Source organism: Aythya fuligula, chromosome 20 (genome assembly GCF_009819795.1).
Source record: "Aythya fuligula isolate bAytFul2 chromosome 20, bAytFul2.pri, whole genome shotgun sequence".
NCBI lineage: Eukaryota > Metazoa > Chordata > Aves > Anseriformes > Anatidae > Aythya > Aythya fuligula.
In genome coordinates, this window is record NC_045578.1 from 3394507 (window position 1) to 3406907 (window position 12401).

Sequence of the window (12401 nt, forward strand, 5' to 3'; positions counted from 1 at the left end):
AAAATTGGACCCAGACCAGTATCCCAGGGCTGAAAAGACAATGATGCTAATCCTTCCAGACACTGTCTTCAGCAGAGCTGCTGATATATCGTTTAAACAATTTGCCCAATTAGCACCAGCCATGTCTCGAGCTGGCTGCTGCAAGTCAGACCCCTGCAGCCTGCGCTCGCTCCTTCCCCTTACGCCCTTCCTGCTCACCCCACTGCAGTTTCATGCTCTCAGCAAGAACCTCCTAACAGCCATCCCCAGCCTGTGGCAGTGCAGTGCTGTAATTCACTCCAGTACTGCTCAGGGAAAACAATAATAATAAAAAAGTGAAATTCAGGCCAAGAGGGACCGTTCCCCACAATGCCAGGCACAATTCATGGGCCAGCACTGGCTGTAGACCCCTGCTTGAGCACACCCTGAGGCAGAAACCACAGTGGTGATGCTGTGTTACCTGCTAAAAATTCTAATCTAGCCATCTCAATTTATTTTCTCAGCTGCTTTCCAAGCCATTTCCACAGGACTCCACAGGACTGTGCTGCTGACCAGAGGGCCAAGGTGGGAACGACAAGCACGCGAGTAAAACATACTGACATCTCCTCGCATCTCGTGCCGGGTCCTCACGCAGCTGCAAAGCTCTGCGACCCTCCTGCCTGTGGGAAGAGGAAGGAAGGGGGTGCTGGGGAAAGGGCAGGCATGGGACTCTTATTTTTGGATGATGCTAACAAGAAATCGAAGCTCATCTTTACTGGACAAGTGCTGCTTGCTCCTGTAGGCATTACCCAGCACGTGAGCTGAAGCAGCCATCCTTTCCCTTGGAGAGGCTAAACAGGCATTTGGCTTTTTTCTCGTACTCATTTTAGGAGTGTATTTCCACCTGAGCTGAGCGGCAGAAGCTGCGTTTCCCAATTGCATGTGCTTTAGCTCTCCCAGTCGTAATGGCAGAAGATTATCATACAGGGTCTGACTTACAGAGTGCTTTCTGCAGCAGCGTGGGCGTTTGTGTCCGGACATCAGAGATTACGTGAAATGACCAGCTTAAGTACAAGGGAGTAAACGCACCTACCTATGGGAAATGCACGTCAGTGCTTGCTAGGGCTGTGCCCCGGCTGACAGCTGGGCACAGCGCTCAGCAGGCTGGCAGTACGGTGCGGGGCTGGTTGCAGTCAGCTCTGTCTGCAAACACAGCTCATTTCAGGTGGCACCCGACCATCAGCAGTTTCATCTGACCAGACACTCACTGCATCATCTGTGCATGCCAGAACTGGCTTTTAGGATGAGGGGGAAAAAGACAGCCAGGAATTACAGGAGAGTTCCTCCTACACGAAGTTACAAGATTTTTTTTTAGTCTCTTCTAACCCACTTACCTTTGGGGCCAACCCATCCCCATAGCACAACTCAGCATTACACAGGGACAGGTCTGACAGCGCTGCTGATGCAAGACATCTGGGCACATTTATCTTCCAGGCACCAGTGAGAAAATAATGTCCTCGGGATGCAGTGCAAGAGGGAAGTCTGGAATTCCAGCATCCCTCCTGAGACTGCCTTCGATACCGAGTCCACCCACGTTAATCGCACAGCTCGCTCCGCACAGACCACTTGCAACTCCTATTTAATGATAGTTACAGCATGCAGAAGGCAAGGACTGGCCAACGCATCAGCCCAAATGAATGGTTAGGAGGGTGTGTGCGTGCACAACAAGTCTCAAGGAGTTAACATGGCAGGGCAGTAGCTCCGGGCTATTTATTACCTCTTAGCTTCACTGTAGGGACAGGGAACACTTGCTCCTGTGACAACAGCAGTCACCTACTGTTCACACCAAACAATCTTATAGGGTGAGAAGAAAGCTTGGACTGGGAGACCCAGGTGTTTTCCTGTCTCTTGAAGCCTGCAAATAACTGGAAGGCTGCATTTCCCCAAACCTCCACAGGGATGGAGGTTGCCGTGTTCCCATGCAACGCCCTGGGCTCAGCCATGCTCCAGTCAAGGCACAGCACCTAATGGTCTCCACCAGCTGAAAGCAGGTGCTGAATACCAACATCTTTCCTGACAATACTGTCCCAACAGAACTACAGAACGTGGATCCATCTTTCTTCACCACCTGGTTTGCAATCAGTGAGCATACCTTGTTACTGTCCTTCTGCTAAAGTCAGGAGCAGCGTGTGCCTGTAAGGATCTAGCAAGCTGGGAGAGCTCTGCTCAATTACCAGGAAAAGAAAAAGCATGGCTCATTCCTGCCCAATGCCTCCCATGCCCCCACAGCAGCAAGACTCCAGTTGCAGGCACTGAAAGAGCTCGAAGCCAGCTGACAGCAGAGCCAGCGGCTGTCCCTGCCCAAGGGGAAAGGCTAAGGCTGCCATCCTCCTCACTGGGGAGCTCCTAATGAGAATGGCTTTTCATACAGGTGGTTAAAGGCTTTCTGCACCTTCAGGCAGGCAGATCCAGGTTGGTGCCAAAGAGGACGCGATTGGTTTACTCATGAGAGCTTTGTCATTTGCCAAGAGCCAGAGGTTGCAACACACCCCAGGCAAAAAGCCACTTGGCAGTGTGCAGAGGAGAAAGCGATTGCTATCATGCGCTCAGGGCGAGCCCGGAGTCTCTCTGCAGCAGCCCAACCAGCCCACCACGGCAGTCCTGCCACCAGCACCGCTCCACCACGATCCCACTGTTAGCACCGCCCCTGCTATCTCAGCAGCGATTCTGGTTTCGGCCACCTACAAGTCCTGGCAAAATCACAAATCTAGAATCCGTCTGAAGAGTAACTGGGGCAACACTTCACAGGAATATAGTCCACCAGCAATTGAGATGCTTCACGGCCCTTAAATAGTCTTGTTTGTCACTAGATTTTGGTATTGAAGAGAGCAATCCCAGTTAGGAGACAGAAGGCTGGCTAAGGGACGGAGCCTCTCTCTCAGAAGGAGATTCTTTATTTAGCCTTGCACACAGGGAACACTCACCTCCTTCCCACCCTTCTTAAGCAAGCAAGTACATTAGGGTGGAATGAGTTCAACTGCTGAGAAAGCCCCCCTCAGCATGTAAAATACATTTTCTTAGGCAAAAAAAAAACAAACAGCAATGATTCCTCTCAAGCAGAAAATGCTCAACTGCTCCATCTCTTTCCATCCGTTTGTTCCCTGGAGAAAGGCACCCAGCCAGCCTCACATTAACAGCAGCACTCCAGCTATTACCACGCTTTGGGAAGCTCCCTTCTTACTGAAGCAAAGGTTAATTGTTCCACATTCGTTTGCCAGACCTCAAGAAATGAGGTTCTACAATATCAGGGTGGAGGTTTTTTTTTTCATCTCTTTAATGCAATTTTTGCATCTCTGGGAAGAAGTCTGAGTTCAGCCGTGCCGAAGGCAAACGTTATCTAATTCTTCTAGTGGAAAGCTCCATTAAGTCACTTTTAGCAGCTGCTGGAGAGACAGGAAGGGTCTCGGAACAAAGTTATTGAAAAGCAAAAATGACTTCAAGCTATAATGGACTTCAGTGAAGTGAATGAAAACCACTAGCAGAAAGTGCCCAGGACGCAGAGCGCTGACGCTCGCAGCACCAGGTGCCAACCCTGCAGGCCCAGGAGAGGCTCCTGCAACCTTCTGCTCCGTCAGCAGAGCAATTACAGAAAATGCAGATCCTCCCCTCCCTCAAAAAGCCTGTGGTGGTTCTCCTCTGCCCCAAAGCCATTCTCAAATAAAAAGATAATCTTACGGGAATGCACGGACTAAGAGCAATAAAGACAACTAAAACCGTACCAATCTGCAGGGGACAAGACCAAGGATTGACTCAGGGAATTTGAGGCAACTCGGGTTAACCCAGAATTATTGCTTATGTATTCAAGCACCAAATATGATTAGCTGATGTCTCCATTACTGGAAAAAACCATCTGCCAAGCACGTATTGCTGGGCCATACCAGCAAATTGTTTCTTGTTATCATTATCTGCTCTTTTCCTGGACCTCTGCTACTGCACGCAAACAATTCCTGAGGTTTCTCTGAGTGCTCCTGCAAGTGCCCGTGAGATGCTCACTTCATATTTGTTCTTTTAATGTTCATCATTACAGTAACACATCATAGTACAAAATGTATTGTAGAACATCTGGGCTGGCTAAGCCAGCTGGCAGGGGAGGAGGGCTTTTATTCATTTAAAAACAAAAAACAGAAAAGCACACAAAACCACGGAAAAATCATTAGCATTTTGTGTGATGTGAGTGTGTTGAAGTCTCAGTCCATGTAAGCACTGTATTAAACAATCTGACCCTGCCTCAGTGAGCTCCCAGTCAGGACAAAAGAGAGGGATTTGATAATTAAGTCTGGGGAAAGCTCTTGTGCTGCCTGGCTCAGGAGGAACGGAGCCAACGCTACTGGAGATTTTATATCTTGCAGTTTGCCTTCTATGGCTGCTGCTCCACAGAAAGCCTTCACCTGAGCACCCTCCCTTACACCCTGCAACAGGTAAAGGAGCAAACAAACCAACCAGCTAAAGGAGGATAGATTCCTGAGGCTCCTTTTTCCCTTGGCTGGCTGATTTAGCGTATTCACTTTGAACCATCAGCGTGTGGGCAAACAGAGAACGTCTCTGACGCTTTCCCTGCCTGCCCCTGGGAGCAGCAGGGACAGCAGCAGCTTTGCTGACAGCGGGCAGACCCTGGTGGAGAGAAATCAGGATGCTGACAGCCATGCAGCAAGCCTCTAAACAGCTGGTGGGTCCTGCTGGGGAGCAGGACGCAATGCTCTTCCATGGGAAAATCCGAGCATATGAAGTGTTCTCACCTCTGCAGCGAGCTCTGCAAGCCTGCGTGTTCACACCAGGTTTAATAAATGCCGTACGTGATGGGCACAGACAGAACTCACCTGCACTGCTCTGAAAAGGAAGAAATTCTATATATATATAAACACACATATATATATGTTTTAAATAAAATGAAAACGGACTCAACTCATCAGCTTGAGCCGCAGCCTGCCTAGGGCTTGTGCTATTACCAGTAGAAAAACCCTGCTCCTCGAGACCCTTGAGCATGTTGGGAGCACCTCTGAGCCCCCTGCACAAGACCCTCACAATTTGGCCAGGCAGCACAGCCCCTTCCCCAGCCTGTTGTGCTACCAGCTGCAGAGCAATGCACCCACCGAGCCCTGGCAGGAGGTTTCGGAGGGCTGCTGGTGGCAGAATTGCTGTGTTGGATGTGTCCTCACAGAACTCACCAACACAAGGGAAGCTGTGTATAAGTGTTCAGCTGGGAATAGCTCCCACCCTCTGCTGGTGGACACCAGCATCTCTCAGACCAGGCACCACCACCAAGCTTAGCCCGCTTTGACCCCTTTGTCACTGAAGTCTCTGCCTGCCCCAGCACAGCCTGCCCACAGGAATACAAGCAGTGTAAGCTTCTACCAAACCATCACCGTTAACCAGAGGGCAAATCTGTAATATATATATAGCAAGTTCTGTGCTGTAACTGTTGGTTTCTGAACCAGGTGCCCCAAAAGGAAATTCTACACACTTCGTTTTAAATGGGAGCCACACTGCCTAGGATGCACAAAGTAACCCTCTGGAACCTGTTGGTCACCTGTTGCTTAGAGTCACCTTCAATATCCTCAGAAGTGAACAAAGTCACAAGAGATGCGTGCTCAAATGCCTGGTTCTTCAGTGTCTGCTATCACAACACGCATCATACACACTAAACAAACCTAAACTGTTTTATAGAACTGCAGAATAAGGCTCCGTTCATCTGTGCTGTTTCTTTTCCTTCGAAACCTCAACTGAAAACACAACTCTTTTGCTAGGACACAAAACGGCGACAAAACACGACGGCAAACTTGCAGTTGGCCATTTTCTACCACAAGTATGCCCCTTTGGCTTGAAGGCACACAGAGCTCTACTTTGAATTATGAAAGCAACAACACAAATCAGAGGTGGATAACCCATCCATCTGTATGATTTCCCCCAAAGTTCAACCCTTTAAAAAAAAAATAATTGTAAGTTTCTTTCTGTATGGGAAAGGAATTACCATCATATCCAGCATCTTAGGAACTGAAGCACCAGAAGGGGAGGGATCAGCCATGAGAGATTCCTGTAAACCCTTGCAGAGTGTGACCAACAAGACACTACTGCTAACTCCCCAAAAGCTCCAGCACACACCATTACAGAGAATATCACAGGGACAGACAACGATAACCATTGGGATAGAATAATCCTCTATTTCCCTCTAGCATTTGAGTGGGATCTCTGATGCCACTCTCCGCTGCTCAGGACTTACCCAACACAAAAAGCACTCTCGTATCAATGTCAAAAAGAGGCATGCCCACAAGACACAGCATCCCAAATAACAACTAATGCAGAAGTTCCAAGCCTGCTTAGCCCAAGCACCCCCTTTTCCAAGACCACATGCTGCCCCACAGCTCACCACCAACTCTGCTACCCTTTTAACTCGTCCCAAACAAGGAGAAGACAAATTTGGCCCTTTACTTTCCAAGGAAGGCCCCACAACCTACTCACCAGCACACGATCTCCAAGCCGTAGGTCCTTCTCCCCCTTTTTCACAGACCCGCTGTCCGAGAGGTTCGACCCGGACTCATTGCCCGTCTTCATGGCGCTGTTGAGGACGCTCTCCCGCAGGGGGATGACACGGGTGGAGAGGGGCGGCGTGGCCGTCCCCGAGTGCAGCGACAAGTTCTGGGCCGTCAGAGAGTCCACGGAGGGGGCGTCGCTCCCCGAGCCCTCGGCCACCGGCTGCCGCGTCAGCTTGGACGGTCGCGTGAAGATGCCCTGCAGCGGCTGGCACTCGAAGTAACGCACTCCACCGACCGAGCCGTCATTCTTACCCACCGGGTCATCCAGAACGACCCCCGCCCACTGGCCCGGAGCAAATTGCGTCTCCCCGAGGTACTGGATCACTCCTGGCTTCACTCCATTCACCCAGACGCGTTCGCCCACCACGAAGTCTCCCAGGAAGTCGTCACCCACCTCGGCGACTTTCGAGCCCGACTTCTCGGCGCTGGCGGTGGAGGTGGTACCCTGCTTGTGTAAGGGCGAGCCTGTGAGTGAGGGAAGAGAGGATTTGGCATGAGGAGAAATCCTAAAGGCAGCCACAACACCAGGAAGGGACATTTACAAAAAGGAAATATCTGGGGCCACGGCTCAGGTTGCAGCCTTACACCAGGCAGGAGTTAGAACCTGAGCGACCCCAGGACATACACATCTTCTTGGCAGAAATGCAGTTTGCACAGAAATCTCAATGTGCTGTCCCATTTCTGCAGACCTCGCACACAAAACAGAAGCAATACCACGTCTTTATCCCCTTCATAAAGTGCATTTATTCCCAGTCCCTCCACAGCACTGAAGGATATTTTGCGTGGCAGTGCTGGTGTAAATAAGCTCACAAGGACAGGAGTGGAGGTAGGTGCCTAAGGATCCAAGGGGACTGCTCAAAGAAAGATGCCCAGGTCACGCTTTTATGCCCAAAAAGAGCGAGCTTTGATATTTCAGTGGGTGTTCAGAGCTCCCCAGGTGTGGATGCAGGCAAACAGTTTACCCAGGCACCGCGTGTCCCGCCGGAGGGCAATAACAGCCCCGTGGGACCACACAGCTGCCTGCACGCACTGCTTGCTTTTCCCAGCTGCTGATATTCCCTGTGCAGCGCAGAGCCCAGCAGCAAGCAGACACCTGGGGTATGCTCAATATAAACAGAGCATCGATAAACAGGAAACATCTACAAACCCCTGCAAGCACGGACGGCCCTTCCAGGGCCGAGGCTCAGCGCACAGAACTCAGGCAAACCTGCGAGAGGGAACGCTCATCCCCACACAGCAGCGCCTCCAGCTAGGCTTTGCTGGGAGGAGGAAAGCTGCAGATGCTGTTGTAAACTCCCTGTCCCGGATGCTTTCTCCTAGGATGGGCCAAACTTTCAGCAGTACAAAATGAGACCCTTAATACGCGGCTGGCATCTGAAGGGTAACAAAGACAGCCCAAGCAAACAAGCTCGCAGTGACCCCGCGCTTGCTGACCCCAGGGTCAAACGATCACAAACGTTGTGCTTTCCGTCTGGGTCCCAGGGGAACTAAAATAAAGAGCATATGGACTTCATTAAAGCACTCTTAAGCCCAGAGACAGGGGGTGGGTAATGCTAAGTAAAGCCCTAAAAGAAACCACACAGACCGAGGAAATAAGCTTGCAAGTTAAGATCCAGCAAGACCTATACCCTAGACCTGTGGTCATCCTCAGCACCTGGCAGCACTGAGATCCTAAGAGTGCTTCTCCCCTATAGCTGACCTAGGGGGTGAGCTGTGACATTTGCTCAGCCGTCACTACTGCTCAGCCTGCACCACTGCTCCAGCTCTTCCAGAAAGAATGGGCCTGACGGATCAAGCCCAGCTCCTAGAAAGGCCAAAGAGCATAAAGGCTCTCAAAGCAGGACACTTCAAGCTTTGCTAAAGGTTTAATGCTAGGGGAAAGAAAAGCACCAGTGCTTCAGTGTTAATATGAAGAACTTGAAAGTTCTTGCTAAAACAGCTGCCTTAAAAGAGATTACTATTGACACTTCAGTTGTTATTAGACTCCAGAGTCAACACTTAAATCCGTGCAGCACAATTGCACCAGCTCATTTGTGGTTCCTGAAGGCATTACCCCCTAGCAGCTCACCAGGCTTGGTGAAACGGAGCTTTAACAGCCTGAGAAAGTTCGCCAGACTTCCCTGCTCCAGGGTATGCTCTAACTTCAGCCTCAGCAGCACCACTTGGCCAGAACAAGTCCCATAAAACTCAGCCCAGCACAGGAAGGGCAGCGACACAAATGCCATTCCCACCTGGAAAGCTCAGCAGCAGCTGTGTGCGGTGCTCCCAGAGGAGCCCAGCCAGCTTCCTGGGACAAGGCTGTGTCATTGTCCCTCAGCTGCCTTCTCTTGACTTTAGGGTCCTGCCCTGAAAGTTTCCTCAACCTCAAATATTCATTAACTTCTTATTTCGGCAGCTGCCTGTCCTCTCAATCCTTTAAAAAACAATACACCAAAAGGAGCTCCATTAGAGGGGATGGCTTTACATCCAAGAACCAAGTTCACATTAAAAACTGAAAAACAAACAGATTATAAGGATGCTTAGTACGTGTGATCTTCAGTAAAGACTTTAAATAACAAGGATGGAAAAGGAAACATGGCTCCATCCAGGTGAGCCATAAAGACAACAAGTAGAAAATAAATGCTACCATTTTCATTTCAACCCCTATGAGCACAAGACAGTCAAGCAGCTAGATTAGGAGCCAGCAAGGTGCACTTTAAAGTCAGTCTTTCATTTTAATAGCCAGGTATGGCTGTAGGGTTTTTATCACCAGCGTCTGTGACATGTACTTACTCTCTCCCCTTTTCTATATATGTGAAGTAAATGAGAAACACAGCTTAGGTCCTGGTTTCACGCTCAGCAGAGTGTTGTAATCCCCAGATCTCACGCTGCTGACATGTTTGCGGCAGACACACGCGACGTGCCAAGCAGAACAGCAAGCTGAACTCTGCTGTCCGGGGGACTAAAAGCACAGAAGTTTTGGACGGGCTGCGTCTGAGTTCACAAAAGATCAAAGCTGTTTTTCTAGCCCTAGTGGAGCCCTAGGAATCTTTATTAGCTCTGTTCGTTAACGATCAAGATAGAGCTTACATTAGCTCTCACAAACACCTCTGTAAAACGGCTGGGATAACCTAACCCTTCAGCAGCGAAGCTGAAGCAAAGAAAGGCAGGAAGGCTGCCCCGGGGCTCAACAACCACTGCAGAATTTAAAACCACATCTAGACTCACCGTAAGAGCAGCCACCTTCAAAAACTGGCTTGGACGGGGAAAAAAAAAAAAAAGAGGAGTTCGCTGGACTCTTTGTGCTGCATGGTGTTCCCTGTAAAGCCAAAATTTTAGTGCAACTTTGTTCATTTTAGGTGCCTGCCCAACAGGCAGGGCTGCCAAGCTGCAGTGATTACACCATCACAAGGAAGCAGCCGAATTACAGGCTCCCAAGCAGAGCACTGCAGTCAGAAGCATTATTAATTCTTTAGCACGAGGCCGAACAATTCACGAAGAGTGTTTAAACAAAGGATGGCCAGGAAGATCACCTTCTTCATTACGGCCACACGGCAGGAACTTGGTATTTTACATGGCCTTCATCACCCATGTATAAAATAATTACTAAGCCACCAATTTTCCTATGGTACAGCTAACAGGTCCTGTGCACTAAGTTTCCAGAGAAGTAACAAGTCACAGTGGTCCAACCAAAGCCATTCTTCCAGGCTTCAGGTCTGGCAGACCCGTTTAATTACATGACCACACAACAGCCAGTGTGGTCTGAGAAGACCAAGCCCTGATCCTCCCGGCCAGGTATCTTGGCACCAGCCCTTAAGAAGACAAAATGCAGCAATGAGTAACGTGTCTTTGATCCCAAGAGTATTTTAGAATAGCCTACGGCAGAAATTAGCTGGCAGTAGGCACTGGTGCTAGCTCGCAGCACTGCCCTCCAGGACCTGACAGCCGGAGTTGCCCCCTCCTAGGGCAGCTCAGAGGAAAGCCACCCCGGTGTCCACAACTCCCGAGGTCTCCTCAGCCCACGGGCACCAAACAGCTGGTCTCTGCCCGTGTCACTTGGGCGCTGTGTCTGGATTAGAAAAGCCTTCCTGTTCTGGCCGGACCCACCAACTCAGCACAAACAAGTTCCAAGAGAAGTTGCTAAAGCAGAGCTACTGATCTCAGGTACAAAGCTGAGCACAGAGTTACAGCAGAGGAATGAGAGAAATGAAAACGCAGATTGATTTTTTTCTGCTCCAACCCACCTTTCAGCAGGTCCCTGGTGAGGCTGAGCAAGAAGCTACGGGGACTGTCCGAGTGTCCCTACTGGGCAGTGAACCCAGCAGCATGAAGCTCTCTCCCCCCATCGCCCAGGGGATCGCTGCCTCTCTTCGCTGCTCTGTCCAGCACAAACCCTGCTTGCAGGACGGGACTGCAACAGCTCCTCCCTCCCTCTCACACGTACCACAGGCTCTGAGGTATAACACGCACCATGTGGGATCTCTTCCACTCGGGCTTTCCAGCTTTACAACCCTATTGTGCTCGTCAGCCAGCTCATTCTTTGCAGTTTAAATGGTCTTCCTGTAGGTCACAGCTTTCAGGGCCAAACAACAATTTATAAATCAAAGTCAAGCACGGCGCCCAGTAAACGCACATCTTATCCAACCCTAAATCTCTGCTTCCCCTTCAGCTTTTGTTAAGCCCGCACGTGACAGGTCAGTAACACGTACAGCAGACCCGGCCCTTGGGGCCTTTCTGCAAACTCCTCCTGTCTGGTTAGGGACCAGCACCAACAGGGCACCCCAATGGTTCAGCCACCAGCACTTCAGGAGCCAGACAAATTCCTCTGAGCTGGGAACTGGAGAGGCTAAAGGATTAAACTGAGGCTCCAGCCTGCTCACACGGCTCTTGTCACAGCATCAATGAAAGCCCCGTGTCTGAAGCCCCTGGGAGCACAAGGACTCCTGCGAGCAGGAGGTGGGCACATCCAGCTCTTGGAAGCGTCTGCCGTAGCAAGGCAGCTCTGTACAGGTACAGGAGCAAGAAACCCCTTGCAAACAGAAAAGTTGAGAAGTGAAAGTTGAAGGAATGGAGTAATCACCCTGCAGCACCAGCAGGAATAACCCTCAGTGCAGGATCCCTGAAGAGACACAGCCTCGTGCCACGTTTGGGAGCCATCCCCATCCAACAAGACCAGGCATCCTCTCGCTCCCTCCGTGCCTTTCGACCTCCCGCAGCACTCCAGTTGCTCATTTCTTATCACTGGGTAATGGGAACAAAAGGGAGAAAGGAAACTTGTTTCGGAAGGGGAGGAGGGAAGAGGAAAATAGTTTAGCATGAGAAGCGGTGCACAGCGAGCGTTACCCACGTATTTCCTACTCCCTGCAGAAACCTTTTGTGATCTCGCTGCTCCTGAGATGCATGCCAGGCACCCTGACTGCCAAAGGAATCAGAAATTCAACAGCCTATTGTGTTGCCATGGGAATCAGGAGACAGGCAGTTAATTGATAAAATGGAGGCACATTACATCTAAATGAAGACAAAAAGAAAAGATACCAGAGTAGTGTCTTCTGCCAGGAAGGGAGGGCAGAAGAAAACCCACGATACTTACAAAAGAGCTTTACAACACCCTTAGGAAAGGTCTCTTCCCTTCTCCATTTTAATTTTCAGATTTTTTTTTTTTTTTGGTGGTTGTTGATTTTTTTTTGTTTGTTTGTTTGATTTAAACCACAGTGCAAAGGAATAGGTCTGTACCTAATACATCACCAGCTTCGCCTGATACAGGGTGCATACAACTCCCCATGCCCATCTGACAGGAGCTATTTCCTCACCCCGCTGCAGCCCACCACTGATGCTATAGGTACAGCTAAGTGGTGATGGGGCAGCTTGCCCTGT

General features: G+C 50.0%; 1 protein-coding gene across 3 annotated transcripts in view; it reads right to left on the reverse strand.

Moving 5' to 3' along the window:
- The window catches only part of CLIP2 (CAP-Gly domain containing linker protein 2), an 80600-nt gene that overhangs the window by 34674 nt on the left and 33525 nt on the right, over positions 1-12401 (reverse strand). For all 3 annotated transcript variants that reach the window (XM_032200640.1, XM_032200641.1, XM_032200639.1), the window contains exon 3: positions 6475-7013. In XM_032200640.1, coding sequence (XP_032056531.1) covers positions 6475-7013 — 539 coding nt within the window. The remainder of the gene's footprint in view (positions 1-6474; positions 7014-12401) is intronic.